The sequence below is a fragment of the Pseudozyma hubeiensis genome (assembly GCF_000403515.1).
Source record: "Pseudozyma hubeiensis SY62 DNA, scaffold: PHS36, whole genome shotgun sequence".
NCBI lineage: Eukaryota > Fungi > Basidiomycota > Ustilaginomycetes > Ustilaginales > Ustilaginaceae > Pseudozyma > Pseudozyma hubeiensis.
This window is the reverse complement of record NW_012133818.1, coordinates 123,062-148,568: the sequence shown is the minus strand read 5'-3', so window position 1 is coordinate 148,568 and position 25,507 is coordinate 123,062. Positions and strand designations below refer to the sequence as shown.

Below are 25,507 nucleotides of genomic sequence, written 5' to 3'. Positions count from 1 at the left end.
TCGAGGTCTAGAAATACAAGGTGGTGGTGGTGATCTTATTTGTACAATAGTCATAATGTTGAACAACTGGTGCGCATCTCTTCATCAACTGTCTACTCTTCCTCCTCCTCATCACCTTGACCGTCAAACTTGCTCTTCCTAACAGCCATCGTACAGCTCTCGTACAACTCCAAGTTCAACGCTGCCAAAAAGCACGGCACGCTCTGCCTCACCCCTCCCTCCGCCAACCAGTACTCCTTCAATCCCTTCACATCCACCAATCCGGGGAACTTGACCGCCTCTCCCATCAACTTCATCCTCCCCACATTTCCACCTTCGCTTTCGAACACCAGCGAGGTGGAGTTCGACGAACGATTGTGCGTCGAAGTGAGTTTCACCTTGCCGTTTTCGAGGAACTTCACCTTGTAACCGAAGAGCGACTGAATGGCTTCCCGGAACTCGTTGGCTTTGGCGGAGAAGACCTGCTTGAGTCGAAGCATGGCTTTGTCTTTGGACTCGATGGATACCTGGAGCGCGGAGAGATCGGCGCGCAGGTTGTCGACGACACTCTGAGGTATCAACGCCTGGCTGCTGGAAGTGGGACCGGAAGAAGAGGAGGTGGAGACGAGCGCGGAAAGCTCTTCGACGCGTGAGAGCAGAGATGCGTTCTCCGCCTTGAGCGCTTCCATGGTCTTGCGTCGGACGTCGAGATCGTTCGAAACCGGGTTTGAGGCTAGCACGAGGCATCTCTGTCGCTCTTGATCGAACTCGCCGCGTCCTACCCGCAACCACAGCATCTCGTTCTCTTTACCGAGCGATTCCAGTTCCCGGGTCAGGCCGGACATGCTGCTCTCCAGGTCGGAAACTTTGGTCTCGAGTGCCGTCTTTTCCGATTGGAGGGATCCAAGTTTCGCAGCGAGATCTTGTTCCCCATCGACGTCGCCTTCGGTTTTGCTCTCCTTCTCGGCAAGACTCTTGGAGACCGTTTCGAGTTCTTCGCTCAACGCGACGTTTTCCGCTTTCGCCTTTTCGAGCTCGCCCTCGAGCAGGCTGATCCTTTGCGCGTGGGCTGCAGAGTACGACGTCGAGTTGTGGTTCTGTTCCTCCTGCTCGTAGGAGGAGAGCATGGCTTTGAGTCGCGAGATCTCGTCGTTGAGCCGGACTTCGGTCTTTTGCGCTCGAGCAAGGTTCGTTTGCAGCTCAGTGAGCTGGAGCGACGTCTTGCGGTCCTTGGCGTCTACATCCTTGGCTTCCTCTTCGAGTGTCAGGTTTCGTGCGCGCAGCTTCTCGACGCTGGCGGACACAGCTTTGCAGCGTGCTTCCAGCCCGGACACGGTTCCACGCAGCGTGGACAGGTACTTGGGAAGCGTGTTCCGATCGACTGTCTCGGGCGGGGTCACGGAGGGCAACGGACCATCTACGTTGGCAGCAGCTGCGAATGCAGCTTCTACATCCGCTTCCAGTCCGTTCCTCAACAGCGTGTCCCAGTTGGCTTGCTTGTCCTGCAAGTCGGCCACCTGGGTCTCGGCAGCCGCGAGCTGGTCGCGCAACGCGTCGAGCGTACGGAGCTTGGCCTCCAGCGATCGCTTCTCCTCCTTGAGCAGCTCGACGTTGCTAGCGTGATGCGAAAGCCTTCCATTCTCGGCAGTGAGATGCGCGTTCTCGGCTTCGAGCTTTCGCAGGTGCGAGGTCTGCCTCGCCAACTCTTCTGCGATCTTGGCCCCCGACTCGGCTCCACCGAGCCGTGCCTCGTCAAGCTGTTGGATGCGCATACGCTGTTCTTCCTCGAGCGCGTTCTGAAGATCTTCGAGCTCGGCCTTGTTGGCTCCGACTTCGTCTTCGAACCTTTTCGCTCTGGTCGTGGCGGCTTGTGCTTCTGCACGCGATTTGGCCAGATCCGATTCCAACGAGGTGACTTTGGCACGAAGTTCCGAGACTTGTGAGGAGGATTCGGACGACAGCTCGTCGTTGCGGTGAGTCAGCTCGGAATTGCTGCTTCGAAGACGGACGACTTCGTCTTCAAGAGAGGCACGCTTCGACGTCCATTCCGCTTCCTTCGACCTGGTGGTCTCCTGCTGCTTGTCCCATTCGTCAAGCAGCTCGACGCGTTGGCGGTTGAATCGATCGAGTTCCTTGCATTTGGCCTCGTAGTCCTGCTCGAGCTTCTTGTATTTGCGATCCTCTGCGAGGAGCTGCTGATCATAGTGTGTACGAAGCACTGCGATCTCGTAAGCTGGTGATTCGGGACGGGGTGTGCTGGCGGGATGCAGTTCGGCTTGAAGAAGGAGGGGCGAGGTGCCATCCATGCTGAGTTTGCGCAAGTGAGGTCGTTTGATGGGGTTGCTGCTGAACGACATACTCTCGTCGCCACCGATGCCTGCCGCAGAAACGGAGCGCTTGTGTGCTGCACCTGCGCGTGGGCCGCCGATGGAAGTGTCGAGGAGGATGGAAGCAGAAGAGATATCGTCGCCTAGCATGTTGATGGAGGTATTCGGGTCGAGCGGACGCGCCGAGAGCGTGCTGATGCGGTTTGCGAGACCAGAGTAGGTTCGCGTGGTGGGTGCTGCACTAGCAGGTGCTTGACGAAGCAGCATCGAGGACGGTCCTGATGCAGCGCCGCCAACAGAGCTCCGACCAGCAGCGGACGAAGGCCGATATGCTCCCATGGGACCGCTCGCTACTCGGCCGCCCGCGCCGCTCGCAGCTCCAGCTGTACCGATTCGCGAGGAAGGGCGCGGAATCGCGGATTCGGCATTGCCGCCACCACCGTTGGCGGCTGTTGCAGCTCCTCCTGGTCTCGGGATGCCCGAGCGCATTTGTGGGATGCCGGATGTGCCGGCTGACGATGCTCGTCGATTGTCCATTCCGAAAGCAGCCTGGCAGCGAGAGGAGTAGTCTTGTGTTTGCGTCTGTGAGAATATCGTGGACCAAGTTTCAATGATCGGTAGGTGTGGTCGAAAAGTGACCAAGCTGATGATCGCAGCCGGCTTTGCGACGGCGTCGTGTGCTCTCGTGATTGTGTCTGTGATGTGAGGCGGGTGATCCAAGGGTGTTTGTTGTTCGTGCGCGCGAGTGTTGGTCTGAGTGACTTGAAATTTCGGCTTTTCCGTTTCGAGCCAGCACAGCGCAACGCAAGGCCTTTTGCGCTGCCAGCCGAGACAAGCGCCAACGCACACACACGCACACACTCTCCCACGCTTTACGCGCGCCTTGTGCCACTTTTGGTGGAATCGGCTCAGATTGGCTCAAATTGTGAGTTCTAGATTGCGCTGTCACTACGCTGTACCGCGCTGGCGTCCGAAGAAACGACAGACGAGCTCAGAAAGCTTTGCCACGGCCTCGGCGTTTGCGTCTGTGTCTGCGTCAAGTGTCAAGCGTGAGGGTGTCGTCGGCTCCTCCGTCAAGCTGCATGCATTCTTACTTGCTTTTGCTTCTTCGCTCGCTGCCTGCGCGTTCTTACCATCCCCTTTTCTACGCCCGCTCGACCGACTGACTGGCCTTTCTATCACCGCTCAGAATCAGCCTCGACGTTTCTGTAGCGCTTCCGCTGCGCTCTCCTCGCCACTTCTCTTTCATCTTCCATCACGCGCTCACATTGAACTCGACACTTTTTACCCGTCCTCGAGCTCCGGATCTTTAGCATTGACGCCGTAGCCCCTATTCCCGCTTTCGACAATGGCTTACCGCAACGGCGCGCCCCAGTCGGGTCACTCCCAGCTCCCACAGGCCCGTGCGCTTCCCCAGGTGCAACAGCCCACCAACCAGATGGCATATGGCGCTCAATATGCTGCTCCTATGGGATACAACATGAACCCGGCAAACAACCACAGCCCCGTCGCATACGGTTACAGTGCTGCTGGTCAAGGCGGCTTTGCTCAAAGTCAAGGTATGTTGTCTCTCCCTCCTTTCTCACCTACTCACTTCTTTCATCTGACCTGATTCAATCCTGTGCTTTCTATCGGATCCGCTATGGCGTAATAGCTTACGCACAACAAGCATCCGCCGCACAACAATACCAAGGTCCTGCTCACCTCCAGGCGCAGATCCACCAGGCTGCCATCGCAGCACAGGCTCAAGCGCCGCCCTCTCAACTCCAGCACCCCGCCATGTCGCAAGCTGCACAGCTTCAGCAGCAGCAGATCGCCGCTTCCCAACAACACCACGGTCTTCAAGCCCCAAATTCAGGATACATGCAGCGTGCGCCAGGTGGCTCGCCCATCAACAGATCTCCTTCCCCTTCCGCCCGTCCTCTCAACGCCGCGCCAAGGAGCCCACAATACGGTCAAGCACAGACCTACTCACAACAACAGCAGCAACAGCAATACTACCAACAGCAACAGCAGGCCCATCAGCAACAGCAGCAACAACAACAGTACACTCAAGCCGGTGGGTCAACCTCGCCAAATCTTTCCAACGACAAGCCCGCAGACTATGTCTACTTTGAACGCTCGACAAACGGCATGCAAAAATCCACCATAGAGGCTGCCACAGGCGCCAAGCTCAAGCTCGAAAACTTCTACAAGGTCTACGTGGAGCAGGCCGTAGAGCGTATCAAGCGCGCTGCCGAGCTCGAGGACCGTCTCACCAACCCACCCGACGGCGTACACCTCTCCGACGAGCGTAAAGCGCGTCAGCTCGCACAGCTTGGCCGCCGCGAGTCCAACTTCTTGCGTCTACGCAGAACCAGGCTCGGCTTGGACGATTTCCGAACCGTCAAGGTCATCGGCAAGGGCGCCTTTGGTGAGGTGCGACTCGTCCAGAAGACCGACACGGGCAAGATCTACGCCATGAAGACGTTGCGCAAGAGCGAGATGTTCAAGAAGGACCAGCTGGCTCACGTTCGAGCAGAGAGAGATGTGCTTGCCGAGAGCAACTCGCCGTGGGTCGTCCAGCTCTACTATTCGTTCCAGGATACCGCCTACCTCTATCTCCTCATGGAGTTTTTGCCAGGAGGAGATCTCATGACCATGCTCATCAAGTACGACACCTTTTCTGAAGACGTCACCCGCTTCTACATGGCCGAGTGTGTCCTCGCGCTCGAAGGCATTCACAAGCTTGGCTTCATTCACCGTGATATCAAGCCAGACAACATCCTCATCGATGCAAAGGGCCACATCAAGCTGTCCGATTTCGGTCTTTCCACGGGTTTCCACAAGCAGCACGACTCGGCCTACTACCAGCGTCTGTTTGAGGGAACCGCCGGTCAGAACCCTGCTCAGACGGGCCGCAACTCGGTCGCGGTCAACTCGATCAACCTCACCCTGTCGTCCAAGGACACCATCGCTACCTGGAAAGCCAACCGAAGGAAGCTCGCCTACTCGACCGTCGGAACGCCCGACTACATTGCGCCCGAGATCTTCTTGCAGCAAGGCTACGGCAACGAATGCGACTGGTGGAGTCTGGGTGCCATCATGTTCGAGTGTCTCTGCGGCTACCCGCCCTTCTGCTCCGAAAACGCGCACGACACCTACCGCAAGATCTTGGCGTGGCGTGAGACGCTTCAGTTCCCAGACGACATTCACCTCTCGCCCGAAGCCGAAGACATGATCCGTCGACTCATCACCGCTCCCGAGAACCGACTGGGTCGCAACAGCGCAACCGAGATCAAAGACCACCCCTTCTTCGCCGGAGTAGACTGGTCCACCATCCGTCAGATCGACGCACCCTTCATCCCGCAGCTCAAGAGCATCACCGACACGAGCTACTTCCCCACAGAAGACTACCAGGACGTGCCCGAGACACCGGCGGGCGCAGACATCGGCGTCGGAAGCAAGGACCTCGCTTTCCTCGGCTACACGTACAGGAGGTACGAGAGCAACGAGACCGTCTTGTAAAGAGGAGCGATGAATGCATTTTCCTTTGATTTCACTCTGCGGAGGTGTGTGGAACAATGAGAAAACAGCGTGATGAGAGGGGCAGATCAGGAAGATGCACTGACAGCCACACAGACACACGCTGGGCCACACAAAGGCCGTTGAGGCAAGAGCGAGCAGAAATATTGTTCATTGAGCAAAAATGCATAAAGTGGTGTTCCGAAAGAGTTGTGTGCAAAAAGAGCGAAAAAGTGTTCTTACTTCTAGACAAGGCAAGCGGTGGCGCAGACGGCGACGGTCAACGATGCGACCAGTGCTGGCGCAAAAGCGGGAGCGCCGCTGGTGCTACCTGTCGAACCTGCTGTGCCACCTGCTGCTGCGCCGCCCGCCGTGCCACCTGTCCTACCGCTGCCGGAGCTTCCGCCTCGACCGCCACCGCCGACGCTAGCAGCAGTCGTGTTGGTGGTGCCGACCATGCCCTGCGTGTAGTCCTGGAGGATCATCTCGCTGCCGAGCTCGGCGAGGCCGTAGGTGATGCTCATGAGGTGGGCGCTGAAGCTGATCGGCGGAACACTTGCGTCGACGACGCGGAGGTTTTTGGTGCCGTACACGCGGAGGTTCTTGTCCACCACTCCGCCGAGCTCGCGTGGCAGCATGGAGCATGTTGAGCTCGGGTGGAACTCGGTACCCACCGTGCTGCGGATCCAGGACTCCCACTGGGTGTCGCTCGACACGGACGAGCCGGGGGCGGATTCGGACGAGGTGAAGGTGGAGAGCGGCGCGGTGGTGCCGACGCGACGCGCGAGTTTGAAGCCTTCGCGGAGGATGGTCATGTCGGCGGGGTTGGAGAGGTATGCTGGGTCGATGGAGGGTGGCGTGAAGGGGTTCGTCGAGTTGATCCGGATGCTGCCTCGGGATAGAGGATGTTGCAATGCAGCTTGAACCTGAACACCGCCGAAGGACAGCGCAAAGAGCAGTTCGATCGGTCCGATCTCCGTCGGGAAGAACTTTTCCACCTGGGCAGCGTACGTCGCATTGTATCCAGCCTTCACCGCCGCAGGTGCGTCGTATGCTTCCACCGATGCATCGCGATTGCTTTGCATCTGCTCGATCAACGACGACCATTGGTCTTGGCCAAAGATCGTAGAACCCGAGACGTACGCGATGGCGCTGTTGACGTACGAGTCCGTAGCCCTATTGCCCGTGACCGTCGTAGGTGGCATAGTGGCCGAACTGGAAGGAGAAAAGACGACACCGGTCGACAAGTGATCTTGCAGATGATAACCGACTCCAGGTAGATCGACGACTTGGTCGATCCCCAGGCTACTCAACAGCGAGGCATCGGCGATACCGCTCAACTGCAAGATTTGAGGATCGTTCACCGCACCGCCACAAAGGATCACTTCCTTTCTGGCGTACACGGCCGAACTTGCGGCACCGCTGCTGGCGCTGAACTCGACCCCGGACGCAACAGCTCCTTCGGGGTCGCTAGTCGAGTTGAAGGTGATTTTGGTGACCAGATGACCCGTCAAGACGTCGAGGTTGCTTCGTTCGGTGACGGGGTCCAAATACGCGGTTCGGGAGAAGCTTCTTGTCCAGTTGGTCGGGTTGATGTTGCTCGTAGCAAGGAACGCACCCCAACTCTGACCCGCGTCAGGATTCTGAGACTGAGCGATACCGACGTTCCCCGTCGATTGCAAGAACGCGCCCACCTGAGGATACGTCGTCTCGGGATAAGTGACGTGAACCGGACCATCGCTTCCATGTGAACTCGAATCAAACGGAACACTGACGCTCTGTCTCGTTGCCTGGTTCGGCGGCGTAAAAGTCTCGCTCTTCTTCATGGCATCCAACATCTTGCTCCAAGTCCAATCCTGCTCATCATCGATCAAGTCTGCCCACGCGTTCTGTTCGATCTCGCTATGGCGTACATAGTACAGTCCATTGATGGCCGAACTTCCACCCAGCACTTTACCTCTCGGCCAAGGTGCCGACCTTCCCGACAGTCCTGGTTGGGGAGTGGTTTTCCACTGCCAATCGTACTCTGTTCCTACCGAGGAGTCGTAGAGGTTGGCCGAGGGGACGGTGAATTTGGCGTTGTCGGCGTAGCCTGAGGAACCGGCTTCGATGACGGCGACCGAGATGTTGGGGTTGGCCGAGAGTCTGTTCGCCACGACGAGGCCCGCAAGACCGCCGCCGACGATGACGTAGTCGTAGGTGGCGTTGGCGAGGGCGGAAGCGGAGGCGGTGACGGAGCGACGGAAGAGGGAGTAGTCTACAGGTGGCGTGCTGGTCAGGGGGATGCTGGCGGAAGATACGATGGTAGTGGTGGTTGCTGCGAGCACCATTGCCACTGCACCAGTGGCCGTGGACAAGGTCCTCATAATGTCCCAGCTGTGAAGAGAGAGGAGGTGTGGGGGTGTATGCGCTTTGAAGGTGATGAAGGGAGAGGTGAACGGTCCGAAACGTCTATCGAGGCGTCAAACAGCTGAGAGTCTAGCGGGGGAGGGGTATGCTGAGTCTATCGGAGGAGCCGACGTTGCTGTCTCACGGGTCGCGGGTGATGGTTGTTGGAGGTGTGGTGACAAGGACGTATCGGAAACGAGGAGCACATACAAGTGGCGCAGGCAATGGTTATACGTGATCTCCACCCCTTCGCAGTCTGTTTCGGTCTGCATCCGATCTGACACGGCTCTTCCGCCAAGCCTTGTTTGCCATGGACGGAGATCGACGCAAACACAGCCCACCAACAGAGCGGACCGAGAACGCAGTCGGTGGCGGCTGTCAGTAGTGTGTTTTCTTCCGCTGACGGGTAGCTGTAGCAAAGAAACTCAGCGACCATGCGCACTGTGCCGACTGCCGACTTCCTTGTTTAACCGAAGACGAGTCAGCTCCTCGTTGTGGTCGTCAACGCCATCGGCTTCTCGCTGTGGCTTCGATCCCTGGTACAAATTGTCATCCGAAGCTCTCAACGCACAAACTCGCCCCTCCAAGGGGTTCCTATTTGACTTCATTTCAGTCGATCTCACCAAATGGAACGGAGCATGCTCATAACGAAACTGGCGTTCTGCGGCTCCCAATTAGCATCTTCGGAGCCTTTCTCCATCAACGCTGTCCGACTTCTCATCAACATGCATGCTTTGCATGAGATGAAAGAATCGGAAATGCGGCGACGGTCAAACGATCGACATGCAGAGTGTAGAGCCGGTATGCTTCACTTTTTCCTGTTGCTGACAGGGGGTCGTTTCATGTGGTGTGTGACCCTGACTGTGTTGGAAAAGGGATCGACGTGCAGCAGTAGCGCTTGACGAGGTGGTTGTAAAAGAAAAAATCGCCGAGAAATCGACACTCTGCCTGGCAAGAAGCTGTGCTATGATGACATGTGTTTGGGTTGTGGTAGCGCCAAGAAAAATTTACGCAAGCGCGAAAAGGATTGAACCCTTTGCGCTCTCCTCCCGAGCAGCCGCCGCTCGCGACGTCCGACCTTGTGGAAAAGGTTTCTCTTGGCGCGGTCCAGCCGAAAATCAACACCCGAGAAGAAAGAAACAAAATTCATTTATTCCAGCGGAAACCATTGCCGAGACAGCCGTCACCCCAGGGGCGGTGATTCGGACGAGTCCTTTCCACAAACCACCGTGAAGGCGTTGGCTTCTCTCCGCGTGACGTTCCCCTATTCGTTCCAAAGCTGCTCATCGTCTTTTGCGGAACGTCCCAGTGCCGCGCTTGTTTACGACTCCGATTTCTGTCATTTCGTCTTCGCCTTCTGGAAACAGCGTAAGCCTTCTTCTGTTCCTTAACTCCGATTTCGTACGGTCTGGAACTTTTGACTTCGGTGATGGCCGATGCAAAATGCAGGGACTCTCTCTCATCAACCCGAACGGATGGTGTGGACGACGTACATCGCAGTACCGCGGTACATCTGCATGCATGTCGAGGAGATGGAGGAGGCTTTGGATCGAGAGCGGCTCGGTTGACCTGTCCCGAAATTCCCCGATGGAGAGGGGCACCACGCTGGTTGCGGTTAAGTCGGCACGTGATGACCATGTCCTCGTGCTCCAGCACTATCCAGCCGATTATCACATCAAACGGACCTTCACACTTGAGTTGGGGAGATATCGGTGTCGTGAGGATGAAATGCATTGTTGCGCGACATCTGACCGCCGGTAACACACTGCTGCCCTAAAATCCTCCTTCTGCCCCTCCGTCTTTCAAAAGTCGTAACCAGGCACCTTGAACGCCGTGGCATACGCAAAGTAGTTCTGCATCAACCTCAATATCGCCGGCGGTGGACTCATCGACACCAAGGTATAGCTCACTTTGGCCAACCCTTCCGACTTGATCAACTTGAACAGACTCGTCGCCACCGCTCCCGGGAAACTTCCCTCCATGTACCACCTGTGATGGTACGCCGTCAACCTGATGGCGGTCCACAACCCTCGCTGTACATCCCTCGCTTCCGTGTAGATCTCCAACAGCCGCAAGTACGCTTTGGCGCTGAACTTGACGTCGACGCATCGCTGGAACGCGTCACGGGCTTCGTCCTTGTGCAATAGACGCAATGCGAGCTCGCCGAGGATCTCCCATTCCGTACCTGTTTTGCGGTAGGCCATGTTCTGACTTCGGAAGTGCGCGATCTCGGCACGCCAGATGGTGTAGACGCGAAGGTCCTCGTAGAGCACCATGAAGAGGTTGTCCAGCCATCGTTCGCAGAGTCGTTTGTCGCGGAACGAGAATCCGGTGTTCTTCTCCTTTTGCCGTGCTTCCGCCATTGCGATAGATGCGTCGTGTTCGCCGTTGACGATGGGTCCCGGCTTACCGTTGGTGTGTGATGAAGCCGATAGGTCGCCGGGGACGGCGGTGGATGTGGACTCGCTTCGCTCGTGTCCCGCTGACGCCTGCGCTGGCTTCTCCAGCGGTGGAGGCTCGACAAGGATTGTTGGCGGTTCCGGTGCCTTCTCCTCTGTGCCTTGCGGATCCGGCGACACATTCATGGTCTTCATGTAGTCTTCCAACTCCTGCTTTTCGCGTTCGTGATCGGACTCGGTCGAGATCTTGATGGTGGGGATCGATTGTGAGGATGCATTGGCAGCCGAATTGAGGCCGAGCTGTGACTTTTGCTTGGGCGGCTGCACTTCGTTGCTGTCCATCTCGTCTTCGCTCTGGTCCACCGAGTTGTTGGTATCTGCGTCAGTGCTGTCCGGGTCCGCTGTAGCTTTCGACGGCTGCGGCGGTGTCGAGGATGCAATGGCGGGCGAGTCGGAGGGTGCCATGCCGCGGATGGAAGCATCATCCTCGGCTTCGTCGGATTGAGTTGCAGCCGCTTTCTGGGCACGGTACTCTTCCTCCATGACAAAGACGTTGGATCGATAGCGCAACAGTTCGTCCCATCCGATCGAGCTGACAAGACGTCCGAGCAGCGCATACGCGCTGGCAAAGGTGCCGCGCAGTGCTGGCGCAGGCAAGCGTAGTAGCGCTACATCAGCCTCGTTGTCGCGTGCGCTCTCTTCGTCCACCAGCCCACTCTCGGTGATGAACGTCTTGACGGGCAAATGACTGCGCGCGGGTGTTGGCATCCTGTGCAGATCGCGTTCGTTGTAGGTGAACATGGGACACGAGTTGAGCGTGTACAAGGCGGATTCCCACTGCTCGAGGTCGATGTAGCATTCTGTCAATTTGGCCCACGTGACAAACTCGGAAGGTGCACAGTTGACGGCTTGCTTGGCCACCTTGAGCGCCCACTCGTGCTTGCCCTTGGAACGCAGGAAATCCACCTGTGCATGGAGCAGAGCGTAGGACTGCGGTGTCTCCTTGATGGCGCCGTGCATGACCTGGACAGCTTTGATCTCCTCGTTCATTCCGACGTAAGACTTTGCTACGAGTGCTGCCACTTCCGGTTCCCTCGCCCAGAGCTTCTCGAAAAGATTGACGGCCTGCTCGTATCTGGATGCTTCGCCAAAGTATTTGAGGATGCCTGCGGTGAGGTGATTTGACACGACGGTGGCGACCTGGATCTCGGGGTCGGAGCCTAGCTGCCATCCCTTGAAGAAGAGGTTCTCTGCAGCTTGGAGGAAGCGATGTTCTGCATCAGGACTCGCGATGGGGTCGAGCTTACGGTAGCCGGCAAGACGGTAGTTTGCGTCGTCGGCATAGAGGATGGAACGGAGGAGCGCAGAGAGGTAGACCTCTTGCCAGATCTCGGGCGTAGTCTCGTGACGCTCGCCGCGCAGATCGACCACGTACGCATCTACGGAACCTGGAATGCGCACTTCTACGCGCACATCGACGCGCGAAAAGGCGTTGAAGCAGCAGTAGGCGCCGCTCTTGAGCTTGTAGGCGGCTTTGCTAGAGAAGAAGCCGGGGTTCTGGTCAAGCTCGTAGGTGAGGCTGTTGATGTAGGCAGCGAGAGCAGCAGATGAGGAGGCATCGACACCCGATACGTAGTGATACGAGCCAATGTCGCGTGATCTTGCGCTGGAACCCGTCGTCTTGATCACATGGACCAGATCGGGTGGGCCTAGCTCGCGGAACGAGGCGAGCGTTTCTGTCCTCGAGAGAAGCGACTCGCCGAGCTCCACCTCGATGAACTCGGGCTGCGAGAGGAATGTGTCACCCATGGTGGTCACCCGAAAGGCTGTGAAATCGTGCTTAGCGACCCTGGCTGTGTCGAGTGTTCAGAAGCGGACTGAGTGAGCGTGTTGACAGCGGATCTAAGCCGAGACCGCGGGGCGTAAGGATGGGTGACGGCAGCAATCACGTCTTCGGGCGATCTTGAGGGCGTAGGCAGAGCCGATGCTGCTGTTGGGCGTGAAGACGAGGGTGATGGCAATCAAGAAGGACCACTTCCGACAAGAAGGCGCTCGTCCAAGTTGACAGCGCGACTCGGCGAGACACACACACAGCCTGCGAGTCGGCGTTGTGTTGGTTCGTGCACGCTCACACGCTGCCACTTTTCTTCCGAGTGACTTCGGCATCGCGTGGCTGCTTGGGGTTTTCCAGACAAATTGTTAGATCCGGTTAGCTCTTCACGTGACTGAAAAGTGAAAGCTTCCAACGATTTTCTTTCACTGCCATCACACAGACTCTGCCTCCGTCACAACCTGATCATTGACGATCATCACCATCAACCACACATCACCTCGACAAGCTCCTTTGCAGTCCCTCAGCCATGTCGTGGAACATCGTCTCATCGCTCTTGCGGAACGCCGTGGCCGGACCATCCCGTTTGGCCTCCGCCTCCTTCTCCTCCCCCCTCGCCTCTACCCGAACCTTCTCCACCTCCTCCCCCTGCTCCGTTACTTTGCAGCAAAACCTTCGAGGAGCACGTAAACCCCATCGACCTTCCGTCAACAAAGTCCCCGCCCTCGAATCCAAACCGTTCGTCAAAGGCGTTTGCAGTAAGATCTTCACCACCAAACCCAAGAAACCCAACTCCGCTATCCGCAAAGTCGCCCGCGTTAAGCTCAGCAACGGTCGTTCCGTTGCAGCCTACATTCCCGGTGAAGGTCACAACCTCCAAGAACACTCCGTCGTCCTCGTCAGAGGTGGAAGAGTCCAAGACTGCCCCGGTATCAGATATCATCTGGTCAGAGGCGCTCAGGATCTCGCAGGTGTCGCCGGCAGACAGACTTCCAGATCAAAGTACGGTGCAAAGAAGCCAAAGGCTGCCCCTTGATCGAACCAACATTTACCCCGACCTGCGACACTGAAGCAGGACAGTGTCATGACCACACTCAAGACCCTCAATTGTACTTTTAGCCTCCTGATGACGAAACAAGTCCTTATTCCGCGCACGCAGAACTGTCTCAGCACGGCAAGCCATGGTGTGTGATTGGATTCTGAAACTCTAATTGCATGACTATGACTGACTTCACTCACTGGCAGCTATGGCAGGAGAGTGAGCCCTGGGTATATGAATGGCGTCAACTCGACCCACTTTCGCCTTGACCGCAGCTGGTCCTGCCGTCCCCTCACTTGTGATCCACCTTACCCGTGTTCTTGAGCTTCTTCTCGCGTTCCACATCGTCCCGCACAATCTTTTCGATCTCGTACGTGATGCAGCGCACCCACAGGTCTCGCTCCACCTTGGATCGCGCCCGCATCGCAATGCTCTTGTGCGACTTGTCGTCCAGCCTCGGCACGCTGCATGACGCATCCTGCGCCTCAGCCGTCTCCTTCGCTGGTCCTCGCACTGCCCCTCGTCCGCTCCTCTTTCCATCTTTGCCGTGCAGGCTTGCCACACTCGGATCCGCCGGCGTGTTGACCCGCTCCGGACGATAACGAATCACAAACGTGCAGTCCTCGTCATCATCCACGGAAAACATGCCGTCGGCGTACACCCGCGGTACGCGGTGACGCTTGCCGCTGTTCGAACCGCCTCCGCCGATGCCAGAGACTGCTTGCGCCGGATCCGACCTTCCATTCTTGAGCATATCCTCGCTCAGCTTGCCACTGTAGACGTACGCATCGCGCAGATGGATCACCGTATCCTGTCGTCGGTGGAAGATACCGTTGTTCTGCCTCGCTCGCGTCGTCCTCACCGACTTGACCAGCTTGAAGCAAAGCAGGCGACCGGCGATCAGGACGTAGTCGCGAGCCTTGAACGCGCTGTAACTGCTCTTCTTGTGGAAAAGTCGACCGGACCGGATGATGCCGCGGCATCCCTCGATCTGACACCAATTCCAGATGTTGCCTAGCATGGGCGAAAGCTTCTGCTCATCGACCCCCTCGATACCGCTTGCGTGCGTCTGAAGTCCCGCCAGCTGCTTGTGCAGCTCGGAGATGTCCACCCCCGATGCATACATGAGCTCCGCCGCGTCCGCCCGCTCCCTCCGTCTCCAGTACTTGACGAGCTCGGCGATGCGTTCGACCCATTCCCTTGCCACGGAAGCGCTGAAAGCCTCGAGTCGGATCGTCTTTCCATTCGTGAGCGTGATCTCAATCTGACGTGCTCGACGCACATCGTTGGCGTCTTCAGCAAGCTCGAGACCCTCTTGACCGCCGACATCGTTGGTCGCGTGGTCTGCATCGTCTTCGTCCGACTCTTCGCCATCTCGCTGAGCGACGGCGAGGTCCTCTTTGACCTTTTGCATGAGCTGACCATCGTTGGCGCGCTTGGGTCGCCGAACGTCATCCTCGCCGGGGCAACGGACGGGGCCGCTGCCGATCGTCTTGATGGTGTGGATCTGTTTGAGGTCGATGAAGCCGTCTGAGCCTCGGACCTGCTCGAATTGTCTGCGCCTCTCGAATGACTGATACGCTTCGATCTGGCCTTGAAACTCCTCTTCGGTCTGTGCCGGGTAGCTGATGGCTTCCAAAACGTTCTGACGCAGGGTTGCAACGTCTTCGTCACGACGCACCGACTTGTTGGCTCCGACGAACTTGGCAAGAGCACGTGTCAGAGCGTTTCTCGTTGCAGGATTGGCGGCGTTCGGTGCGCGACCCTGCGACGTACCGCTTGTACGCGGAACCCGCATGTCCAAAGCCTCTTGCATCTGAACAGCAAGGTGGCGATCTGGAGGGAAAGCTCGAGTGATGCGGCAAATGTAGATGTGGCCATCGTACGTTGTAAAGTAGAGGCGCGTCAAGGCACCAGATACTGGCTTCACTCGCCACAGAAAGCCCTCGACAGCCGGCGGTTCCTGCATGTATTGGCCAGGGGCAGCCAGCACAGAGGTCGGATAGTGCGCGGCTGCCCTGAGTTCCAGGATGGAAGGCTGCTTGAAATCTCTGAGCAGAGCACCGCACAGGACGGCCCAGTGGCGCGGCTCGTTCTCGACGGTGCGTTCGTTGATCACCCAATCGAGCTCGGTGCCGCGTCGCCATGCGAGCTCCAACCTGGCACCGCGCTCCTGAAACTGGGACATGAGCTCTCGCCACTGCTGAATGCGGCAGAACAACTTCCACACCATTGCAATCACGTTGTTGCGGTTGATGAGCTTGAAGCCCTCGCCCCCATCGTGCGTCTGCCCAACAGAGCTGAGCGCCAAAAGGCCAGCTTTTTCGGAGCTGAGCTGACTAGCGGGTGTCGTCCCAGGGCTTGGTCGCTCGACAGGCATGCTCTCCGGGACCGGGATTCTGACCTTGAGGCCAAAAGAGGGAACGTGCACCTCGAGCGTTTCGGGAATAAGCCCGCCGAGCTCCCTCCAAAGCTCCCACATCCAGTCGGCCGCTGCAGATCGGGCTCGGCAATCAAAGAGGACGATGTCGGTGCCCTGACGGCGCAGGTGAATGCCTCTTTTGTTGTGATGCGCTGAAAGGGACTTCCAAGGCTGGAAAGTCAAACAGAAGATGCGGTCGATGGGAGAGTAGAGCGAGACGAAAGTTGAGCCTCGTGACAGCGGGATGGTGAGACGCAGCTTCAGACGATCGCCGTGTCCGACGAGCTTGTTGGTCAGAGTCGGATCCGACCAGAGTTCCAATTTGCCCATCCTGAATACGACGACAAACTCGCGCCAATCTTCCTCTCGGATGGTGTACTTGCGCGCCTGCAACTCGTCGAAATCGCTCGGAAGGTCTTCGTGTGGCGTCCAAGCAATCTTGACGAGCATACGGTCTTTCTTGAGCACGGTCTTGCGAGTGATGATGGACGCCTCGCTCTCGTAGACTTCGCTTCCGGGCGTCGAAGAATCTCCCGACATGGGCATCTGCAGAGCGTGAGGCTGAGGCCGTGCGAGGACCTCAGCCGGTGGTCGCGGCTGAGCATCGCCGGCTGTGCCGCGACCGATACTGGTGGATGTATTTTGACCGTCTTCTGCCTTGCCAGCGAAGAGGGAGGCGGTGAAACGACCTTTGAGGGCCGGACGGGTGGAGCCAGTGTCGAATTTGACCGTCTTCTTCCGCTCGGGACTGGTCGAGATGCCGATCGCCTTGAGAAGGCCAGACGGTCTCTCAGCCGGTGTTTGTGCCTCGTCATAAGGACTGATATCAAGAGGCAGCGGATCTTGCTCAAGCAAGGGACCCGAGAGAGGCGATGCGATCTCTCGGGCAGGCGTGAGATTCACCGGCGAAGCAACCGGCCGGGCTGCGATGGCATGGTCACTAGCAGCGTCGGTCGTGAGCCCAAGCCCTGGCTCTTTGCCGAGATCACTTTTGCGGCGCAAGAGCTGATGCACAAGCTCGGGATTGCTTGCCTCCACCGACGCGGGTGGGGCTGGATGTGACAGAGCGTCGCTTCTGGTCATAGCGGGTGTTTTACCCGAAGCCAGGCTCGAAGCGCGAGGGCCGACGCCGTTGGCTTGCGTTGATGGGTTGAGAGACGCATAGACGGATTTCGAAGCGGCCGAAGATCGGTCTGACTCCACGAGGCTCGAGGATCGCGCCATGATTCTGAGATCTGAATCCGTTGGTGGTCTCGGCGATCCGTTGCGGTCGGAGAATTTCGCCGTGAGCTCATCGCCTAGTCTGCCGTTCAGATTTTCCTCCCTCGGAGTGGGTTGCGAACTGTGCAGCGACTTCTTGTCGGTCTTACGATCAGCTTTGCGCGCTTTGCGACCGTTGCTGAGCTCTCCTGTGATGGACGACATCTTGGAGACAATCTCGCTCCAGCCTTGGCGCGCTTCGATGGCCGAAGGTGTGGTCTCGTCTGGCTGAACAGTTTGAATGGTAGCAGCCGACTGGTCGTGAGTGAGGCTCCTGCGGCCAGACGGGGCGCCGCTGACACTGCCATCGGGTGGATGCAGGGCGTGGCCATTTTGAGAAACTTTGAGACGGTTGTCGGATGGCATCTTTGACGAGGCAGATGCATGTCGAGCAAGCAATGAGGCTGTTGTGGTTTTGTCATCGGAAATGTCTTGGGCCTCTTGTGCGAGCAGAGTGATGACGCCGTCTGGACTTTGCTTGAGATGCTGAACATGAGCGGCTTGATTCTGGACCTGTTTCTCGCGAGAGTCGAGGGAGCCGTCGGAGGATGCCTCGACATCAAAGCCAGGCTGAAGGGATGCCTGAGCTTGATCACACGAGCAAGGCTGCGACTTTTGCAACTCATCGCGTCGCGCATCGAGGATGTCCCAGAAGCGCTGGCCAATCTGAAAGCTTTCACCAACCCATTTGGTGCCTCCACCACTGGTACCAACAGCGCCAGGTTGCACGCCGTGAGCTCGGGTGACTGAGGCCGAGTCTGCCAGTGACGCCTCGGTGGGATTGGCGGATACACGCCGAGATGCGTCTCGTCGCAGGGATGCGTAGCTGGTGGAGCGAGCTGTACGACGAGCTCGCACTGCGAAGGGCGATGCTGTTTTGCGTGTTCGAACCGAGGTGGGAGAGCCGGAGGCGGGGTGTTTGTGTGCCGGCTCTGTCCGCGTGGGTCGCAAACTGAAGCGATCGTTCTTGGTCTGGGTAGACTCGGCCCTTTTGCCAGTTCGACGGAAGCTACCGCCAGCGAGGAATTTTCTGGCGAGACTGGAGGAGGTAGCGGCGGTGGCGCCAAAGCTGCCTTCTGTGGCCATGGTGCCGACGGTGTTGAAAGTGCCGACAGTAGATGCTCTGCTCATTCTACTCTGGCGCGAAAAGTCGCGGGGATGGGCGAAAGCGCGAGAGGTAAGCATGCCTGATGAGGCGCGGTTGGCGTGGTTGGCGGCAGGCTCGCCAGTGAAGGTGAGGGAACGCTTCTTGATGGGCAAGCCTCTGCCCACTAGGTTGCGCGACGGCTTCGTCGGGCTGGAGGGCGGATCTAGGTCGCCTGATGGAGCGTGAGGCTCACCGAGAGCATCGGCGTCAGACGGACGTACGGCTGGAGAGCTTGCTTGCTCCCATGCCGGATGCAAAAGGCTTTGATTGTTGGGTACAGCCGTCACGGCTGCGTCCTCTTCAGACCTGCTGGAAAAGGAAGCTTTCGGTTTCAAGGAGGGACCAGCGGCGGCATTGCTGATGTCGGCGCTGCTGCGAATGATGGTGGTGTCACCACTGGCGTTGACGGTGCGACGAAGGTGATGCTGGTCTTCTTGATGAGGAAGATCACCATCATTCCGGGTGAGTTGAGGCTGCTGCCGTGATGGATCTGAATCATGGAAGGCCTCCTCGATCTGATTCAAAGGAAGATCAAGTATAGGAGCTTTACTGAATGCCGCGTCATGGGGAGAAGTTGGCGAGGTGGGGAAGCGTGAACCGTCAGGGCCGATTCTGCGCTGTTGTCGGAGAGCGGCGACGCGAAGGTTGTCTGCGCTGCGTGCAGTGTGAATGGGTTTGACTGCGTAAGGAGCTGAGTCAGCGGAGAAGGAGGCAGCGGTTCGGAGGATGGATGTAGGAGGCTTGAGCGAGTCGGCTTCGATGGCGGTGACTGGGAAGGACTGGTTGCTCTTCTTTGGCGCGAGCACGAACCTTCTCTTTGAAGGGCTGACAGAACGAGAGTGAGAAGAAGTTGCTTGAGGCTGAGCTTGATCAAAGATGGTTTGGCCACGTTGAGCAGTGTCGGTGTCGCTCAGAGCGGAACGAGCGATGGAGTGTGCGCTGACAAAGGAAGCATTGGAGAGGATTGAGGCAGAGGAAGGATCTCTGTCGACTATGCGAGGACGGGGCGGTGGAAGAAGGGATTGTTTGCCCTTGGGAGAGGTGGAGAGGAGAGCAGGCGGGTGCCCCGAGTGATGCTGCTTGTCTTGATTTGAACTTGAGACACGGAATGGGTCGGTCCAAGTGTGCGATGTGGAAGTATCGTTTGTGGATGGTTGCTCGGAGGGGTGTTGCTGGTCGTCGGTAGCCTTGACCTGAGGCTCGACGTCGACTCGGGAGGATTGCAGCTGGTGCGACTCGGAACTGGATTCGTCCGAGTCTCGTGTGTCGTTGTAGGTGCAGTCTTCGGCGATTGCTTTTGCGATTGCTTTTGCGGCTGATGCAGGAACAGGAAGCGGACCGATGTACCTTCGAATGGTGACGTGATGAGGAGGAGCGATGAGCGAGGAGGAGTGAGTGGGATGAGCAGTGGACGTGCTAGCTGAAGATTGAGCATGCTGAGGCATGGGGTGGCATTTGAGACAGCGTGGACCCGAGGGTGGAAAGCTGAGAGAGGGAGGTGCGGCACCAGTTTGCAGCTTGGAAGAGGAGGCAAAGTGAGATGCTGTTGCCTCGGCTTGGGGGTGCGGCGGTGGACGTGGAGGCTCGAAGGCAGGATGCGCCAGAGACAGCCTGGAAGGACTCGGAGCGGTCATGATGAGAGCGCCTCACCGAGAGTGGTGGTGTGACAAGCTCAGCGAGGAATGGACAGCATGTCGAGTTGGATGCAGGAGCTCGGTTTGCCGTGGTAGAGAGGGAAGGAGGTTCGAAGCCAAGCCTATCTGAAACGCTGAGTGCGCCGATGAAAGTGTGACGAGAGAAGGATGTGATGGAAGTGTGACCTTGGCAGTAGCAACGAGAGTGGTGTGTGTATGTGTGACAGGTTCGAGTCCTCGGTGTGGAGCAACACAAGTCAAGTTTGGCTTGTTTGGCTCGAAATCGAAACACGAATTTGTAGTAGCCGACGACGTCTGTTAGGGGTTCAGCACAGAACAGCGCGATTCAAGTGAGCCGAAATGCAGCGCGCAAATCACCCACAATCGAGGACCCCACTACTCTGCAGCCATGCATGCAGCTTCTGCTTGCCTTTGCGGAAATTGTCGCCAAACTTGACCGGCGTTGCTGCCACGAGAGCCAAGCCACGTTGATGGAATATCACCGATTGTGGCTCTTGTCAAGTCTGGCTCAAGGGTCCAACACGCAACGATTCTTCTTGTTTGATATTGCATCGGCACTGCCGGCTAAGAGTGTCTCTGCTTGCTTTCTAGCTTCTCCAGTGTCCGCTTTGCTAGTTCGAGCACCGTTGCTAATCCAAGCAACACGCCCTCATCTGGTCCTTCCCTTGCAACGATGGTCGCGTGTCCAAAGTCGATCAAGCGCACCTGAGGTCTACCTTTCCTACTACCAGCCTCAACCTGGCCGAGACTCTGTTCGAGACGCGACGCTTCTCCTTCGTATACAATGAGCAACGAAGCGCCTCGCATTCGCACCTCGACCTTGCTGAAAATCGCATGTAGCTCTTCCACATCCTTGATCAAGTGGTCGCGCAGCAGCTTCACCACCAACTCCTCCGGTAATCTTGGCAGGCGATACCTAGAGGCGTCTTGGCGAATGCTTGTCCCTGCCACAGCCTCTTCGGCTCTTTGAGCATCGCCTTCTTCGGGGCACGCTAGAAGCATTCGCATCCCCAATTCCAGATCTTTCGCCTTGATCGCTTTGCCAAACGTCTTTGGTATGTTGTGATACGCGCTAGTCTCGGCATCGTACGTCTATCAAACCAGAGCGCAAGAGCGAGAGCTTTTCAAGGTCAGTACACACATCCGAGTGTTGTTGTGTAGCATCGCATACTCACCTGCCATCCTGTCAATCGAATTCCGTGCGATCCGCTCGTAGTGTTGGCAGCCGCCTTTTCCATCCTTTGCTTCTTCTCCTCGCTCGCATCTTCATCCCACAGCTGCGTTCCCAGCTTGATGTCGCAAACGTTGGGCTTCTCGTATCCGAACGTCAGGTTCTCCAGCACAATTCGAGGTGTGTGGGCCGATCCTTTCGCTTCGATTCCAGTGTAGTCCTCCCAGCTTCCATGACATTCTGGCATCATTTTGTCCAATCGTGACAGCAGCTCCACTTGTCCATGGTCTAGGCTCGCTTCTCCCCTGGCCGCAAGCTTGACCCCCTTGTAGAACTCGAGCTCGCGTGCCAAGCAGTCTTTCACCACAAGACGTCCACCCTCCAAGCTCTGTACGCCATCCGGATGGCCTGCCACCTGGTTGCCCAGCGGCGCCAGCTCTGGCTCTTTGCTTGTCGATACTGCTACCATGTCTCTTGTTGCGGTAGACGTGGTAGCTGGCAGAGCAAAATTTCGGCACGCAGCCTGTGCTCGCTGTTCAAGAGCGCCCAAGTGCAACCGTGCACTTTCGCTTTCTTGGCACGCTGCGCGTGTGCGTCTCGCCGGCCAGCGTTTCGATCCTCCACTTGTAGCGCACATTTCACAATCACCATTTCACCTTTCGATCCACCATCCCGTTCGACCGTCTGCACACTTGATTCGAGCAGCGACTACGCGAGCCCATCATGGCCGTCATCGAGGAGGCATACATTTCCGAAGACATTCACCAACTCAAGGCCGAAGCAAATCGCAAATTTGCTGCTCAAGACTACGATGCTGCTTTGTCTATCTATCTCGACATTCTCGCACAGCTGCCCGCACGAGAGCCCTCGTCAAGCACAAAGAATACCACTCGCGCTGCCGATGACGATCGCGATGTGGAAGCGATAGACGATGCTCCCGAACCTGAGGGAGAAACGAGCGATTCAAACGTAGCATCGACATCCCAAGCGCCACCACCTGCATTCGAAACCGAAGAACAAGAGCAGATCCGACTCTTCCGTTCCGTCATCTACGCCAACGTCTCCGCCACCCACTTGCGTCTCGAACAATACCGTGACGCCGTCAAAACAGCCAACCAATCCCTGCTCGACCAACCCAACTACATCAAAGCACTCTACCGTCGCGCCCAAGCCAACGAACAAATCGGTGGTTGGTCAGGCCTCTCCTCCGCCCTGGAAGACAACAGACTCCTACTCACCCTCCCCGACCTACCACCATCATCAAAACCACAAATATCGGAATCAATAAAAAGACTAGAACCAAAAGCCCAACAAGCAGCCGAAACCGAGAAAGACGAAATGATCTCAAAACTCAAAGGCCTAGGCGACTCCATCCTCGGAAACTTTGGCTTGAGCACCAACAACTTCAAGTTCACACAACAGCCCGGCGGCGGTTACTCGATGAACTTTGTTCGCTAGTCGCTCTTTCATTCAGCACATCTTGTACTTGTACCGAACACTCTCACGCAGGTCAATCGTGTTTCACGTTCAATCACATTCGCTTACCCGCATCATTCGCTGCACTCTGTCACAATTGCACCACCCGACGCAGCTACTTGTTCATCAGAGCCTTCATACGTTCCTCCGCTGCCCGAGCGCGCTTCTCTCGTTCGATACGCGCCCGCATCTCGGGCGTCAGACCTTGCTGTTCATCCCTCTGCTGCAGCAGAGCCCTAGGTGCCAAATTGCTGCCGCCGAGACGATTTGTCGAGTGATGCGAGCTCTTTTGTTGCTGCTGAGCAGCTGCCTCTTGCTCCTCCTCCACCGATGCAGACGTTGTGGAAGTCGATTTTTCAGCTGCTCTACTGGCACGCTCGCGCGCCTTTTCGCGCATCGCAGCTCGTCGGTCCTTCTGCTTTGCCGTCTGGTTGTCTTGCATCTCCTCGGTGAGCGCACTGGGGACACGTGCTCCGCCTGAAGACATGCCGCCCCAGTCGAACCATTCGGCGTGCTCGGCCATCATGCGACGGAAGACGTTGCGCACCTCTTTTGTGCTACATAGATCGTATGCCGTACGGTGAGGACGCGCCTCGGCAGATGTGTCTCCTGGCTGGTCTGCGCCATCAGCGTCGGAGAAGCGCTTTCGCAGCTCGCCGAGTCGCTCAGCTGCGAGCGTGGGGTCTGCACGCTTGTCTTCCAGAAGGTAGCGTGCGACCACGTCACTGCCGGACTCGGCTGCCAGCTGCAGGAGGGTAGTCGGAATCAGCTTCGAGGCAGGAGCTGACGAACCTGCCTCGTCGACTTCTTGTTCCAGCAGCCAGTTCGGCAAAGGGCTGTCGATGCTGCCACCCAGCATGTCCTGTTCGTTCTTGCTGAGAAATGTCATGAGCGCCTCTGACCTGTTTTTGCGTATCATCTCGACCAATCGACCCCACCGGCTCCGTTCGGCCTGCTCCTGTTCGGTGAGAGGGGCGGGCTTAGCGCTCTTCTCTGCGCGGCTCTTTTCCAAGGCTGTCGCCCGCTCCCGAGCCTTCTCTTCTCGCCGCCTAGCTTCGGCCTCCTTGCGAGATTTCTGGTTGATTTGCTCGAGCGCCTCCTGCTCCTCGGCTGCGAGTTGCTCGTCCGACTTGTGCTCCACCTTGACTTTGGCCAGCTCGAGGAAGCATCGTACGGTCTCGCCGATAGTTGGCCGCCTTGTTGGGAAGGGCAACGATCCGAGTCGCCCGTCGGTGCGCGCAGCCTCAAGAGGGCTGCCTCGACTGGCTTTGGAGCCTTCCCACGACCAGAGCAGACCTCTCGCCGCCCTTGCTCCAGCTCGGATCCAAATCTTCTCGCTGCGAGAGACGAGCTCTCTCCAGCCGGGCGAGTCGAGGAGACCACGCACGTCGTCTCCAAGGGCAGCCTCGTTGTATCGACGCAGCTGTGCACCTGCCGACTTGGCAAAGCGTCCGGTGGCATCTTGGGCAGCCTGACCACCACCTTGCTTGCGTCTGGTAGTGTAACGATGGAAAGCCTTGTGCGCGAGCAGAATGAGCGAACGATCCTCTCTGGGAGCGTTGGTGCCGCCGCGCTGTTTGCCGCTGTAGGTAGTGATGTGAGGATTGAGTGCAATGACGGACGCTGCAAAGTGACCGCCTCCGAGCAGCAGAACGGTCCACATGCGCAGTGGCGGATCGGCGTTTGGATTACGGCTGATTGTGGACGCCGACATGGTCTCGTCGGAGGACTCTTCGTCCTCGGATGCCGAGCTGAAGCCAGCGTCTTCGTCGCTGCTGCCGGCAGTCTCGGATTCGACCGCTGTGGACAGTCCTCGGATGAACCCTTCGCCATCGAGGACGGTCATCATGAGTGATTTGGCCGCTTCTTGAACCTCCTTTGACTTGACACGCTTTCCCTTCCACGTCGACTGCTTTGATCCCTTTCGAGTGATGCGCCCGGCCTGCATCGAGGCGATGCAAGCAGCGTACCAGTCTGCAGCAGTGGACGAGCTCGAAAGAGTGGGCGCTGCAGGAGTGCCTGGATCTGGGAAAGCATTGCGGTGAAATCCGAATTGTGTTTGGTGCAGCTTGTCTGCGTCGGAGGCGGTATCTTTAGAGATGAACCACAAAAGTGGAGCGCGAAGCTGCAGCGCATCGAAAGAATCGGCAGCGTCTGCTTCTGTGGAGTCACCGGTGATGTCGGCAGGATGTCGCTTATCGACGTTGAGCGAAGTGCGGGCGAGAATCTTGGTTACGAGATCCGTCTTGAGGGTAGAGGAATGAGACTGGTGAGAGTCCTCATCGGATTCGAGCTCGCTCGCGCTCTCGACCTCCTCCGAGAGCTTCGCGAACGCTTGCTCGGACACTAGCAATGAAGCGTTCTGTACGTTGAGCTGCACATTGTAGCGATGCCAGTCGGAACGAAAGTGGGCACGCTGAGCTGTGACGGATGGGAAGGGGGAGCATGATGGACACAAGGAGCATGGCGGTACCTGAAGCTGGGACGGGTTGCGAAGTTGGCCTGCCTCCTCGGAGCGAGAGTCTTGCGAAGCTGCTGGTTGTGTTTGAGGTATGCTTGGTTGCAGAAGCTGAGATGCTTCGGTCTCTTCGACCCTTGATCGAAGACGGAGCGAATTACGTAGCGCTGCAGGCAGGTCGAAGGCATAAAGCGGGCGAGAGAGCGCAGGATGCTTTGCAGGCCGGGCATCCTGCTGGCTGTATACTGAAGCAGAGTCTGGATGCGACATGATTGAGCGGTTTCGACTCGCTGCCTGGGTGAAGGGAGCAGGTTGCGCTATTCGACAAAGACGATGAGGGTGTGACAATGTCTTTGCTGAACCGCAGCAGGGCGCAGAGATGAGTCTGGCGAGAATGATCGCGGGGCCTCTGTTTCGGCAGTCAGCCTGCTGCTTGTTCTTGCTGGTTGTA

The 25,507-nt window shown here is 57.6% G+C and overlaps 9 protein-coding genes across 9 annotated transcripts; 3 read left to right on the top strand and 6 right to left on the bottom strand.

Moving 5' to 3' along the window:
• Positions 1-92: 92 nt before the first annotated feature.
• Positions 93-2,795, bottom strand: PHSY_003501 (M protein repeat protein; the record flags this gene model as incomplete). Its single annotated transcript, XM_012334120.1, has 1 exon — positions 93-2,795. The coding sequence occupies one exon, from the start codon at positions 2,793-2,795 to the stop codon at positions 93-95; it is 2,703 nt and encodes a 900-aa protein (XP_012189510.1).
• Positions 2,796-3,654: 859 nt separating this feature from the next.
• Positions 3,655-5,813, top strand: PHSY_003500 (AGC/NDR protein kinase; the record flags this gene model as incomplete). Its single annotated transcript, XM_012334119.1, has 2 exons — positions 3,655-3,865; positions 3,961-5,813. 2 exons carry the CDS (start codon positions 3,655-3,657, stop codon positions 5,811-5,813), a joined length of 2,064 nt encoding a protein of 687 aa, XP_012189509.1.
• A 242-nt stretch (positions 5,814-6,055) lies between these two features.
• On the bottom strand, positions 6,056-8,898 carry PHSY_003499 (choline dehydrogenase; the record flags this gene model as incomplete). The annotated part of the gene is made up of 2 exons (XM_012334118.1): positions 6,056-8,186; positions 8,822-8,898. 2 exons carry the CDS (start codon positions 8,896-8,898, stop codon positions 6,056-6,058), a joined length of 2,208 nt encoding a protein of 735 aa, XP_012189508.1.
• Positions 8,899-9,344: 446 nt separating this feature from the next.
• PHSY_003498 (hypothetical protein) lies at positions 9,345-9,932 on the bottom strand (the record flags this gene model as incomplete). Its single annotated transcript, XM_012334117.1, has 1 exon — positions 9,345-9,932. One exon carries the CDS (start codon positions 9,930-9,932, stop codon positions 9,345-9,347), a length of 588 nt encoding a protein of 195 aa, XP_012189507.1.
• Positions 9,933-10,000: 68 nt separating this feature from the next.
• On the bottom strand, positions 10,001-12,406 carry PHSY_003497 (hypothetical protein; the record flags this gene model as incomplete). The annotated part of the gene is made up of 1 exon (XM_012334116.1): positions 10,001-12,406. The coding sequence occupies one exon, from the start codon at positions 12,404-12,406 to the stop codon at positions 10,001-10,003; it is 2,406 nt and encodes an 801-aa protein (XP_012189506.1).
• Positions 12,407-12,957: 551 nt separating this feature from the next.
• PHSY_003496 (30S ribosomal protein S12) lies at positions 12,958-13,464 on the top strand (the record flags this gene model as incomplete). The annotated part of the gene is made up of 1 exon (XM_012334115.1): positions 12,958-13,464. One exon carries the CDS (start codon positions 12,958-12,960, stop codon positions 13,462-13,464), a length of 507 nt encoding a protein of 168 aa, XP_012189505.1.
• Positions 13,465-13,759: 295 nt separating this feature from the next.
• PHSY_003495 (hypothetical protein) lies at positions 13,760-21,591 on the bottom strand (the record flags this gene model as incomplete). Its single annotated transcript, XM_012334114.1, has 3 exons — positions 13,760-19,732; positions 20,765-21,043; positions 21,127-21,591. The coding sequence occupies 3 exons, from the start codon at positions 21,589-21,591 to the stop codon at positions 13,760-13,762; spliced, it is 6,717 nt and encodes a 2,238-aa protein (XP_012189504.1).
• Positions 21,592-21,845: 254 nt separating this feature from the next.
• PHSY_003494 (hypothetical protein) lies at positions 21,846-22,580 on the top strand (the record flags this gene model as incomplete). Its single annotated transcript, XM_012334113.1, has 1 exon — positions 21,846-22,580. One exon carries the CDS (start codon positions 21,846-21,848, stop codon positions 22,578-22,580), a length of 735 nt encoding a protein of 244 aa, XP_012189503.1.
• Positions 22,581-22,713: 133 nt separating this feature from the next.
• Positions 22,714-25,326, bottom strand: PHSY_003493 (hypothetical protein; the record flags this gene model as incomplete). The annotated part of the gene is made up of 1 exon (XM_012334112.1): positions 22,714-25,326. One exon carries the CDS (start codon positions 25,324-25,326, stop codon positions 22,714-22,716), a length of 2,613 nt encoding a protein of 870 aa, XP_012189502.1.
• Positions 25,327-25,507: the final 181 nt, after the last annotated feature.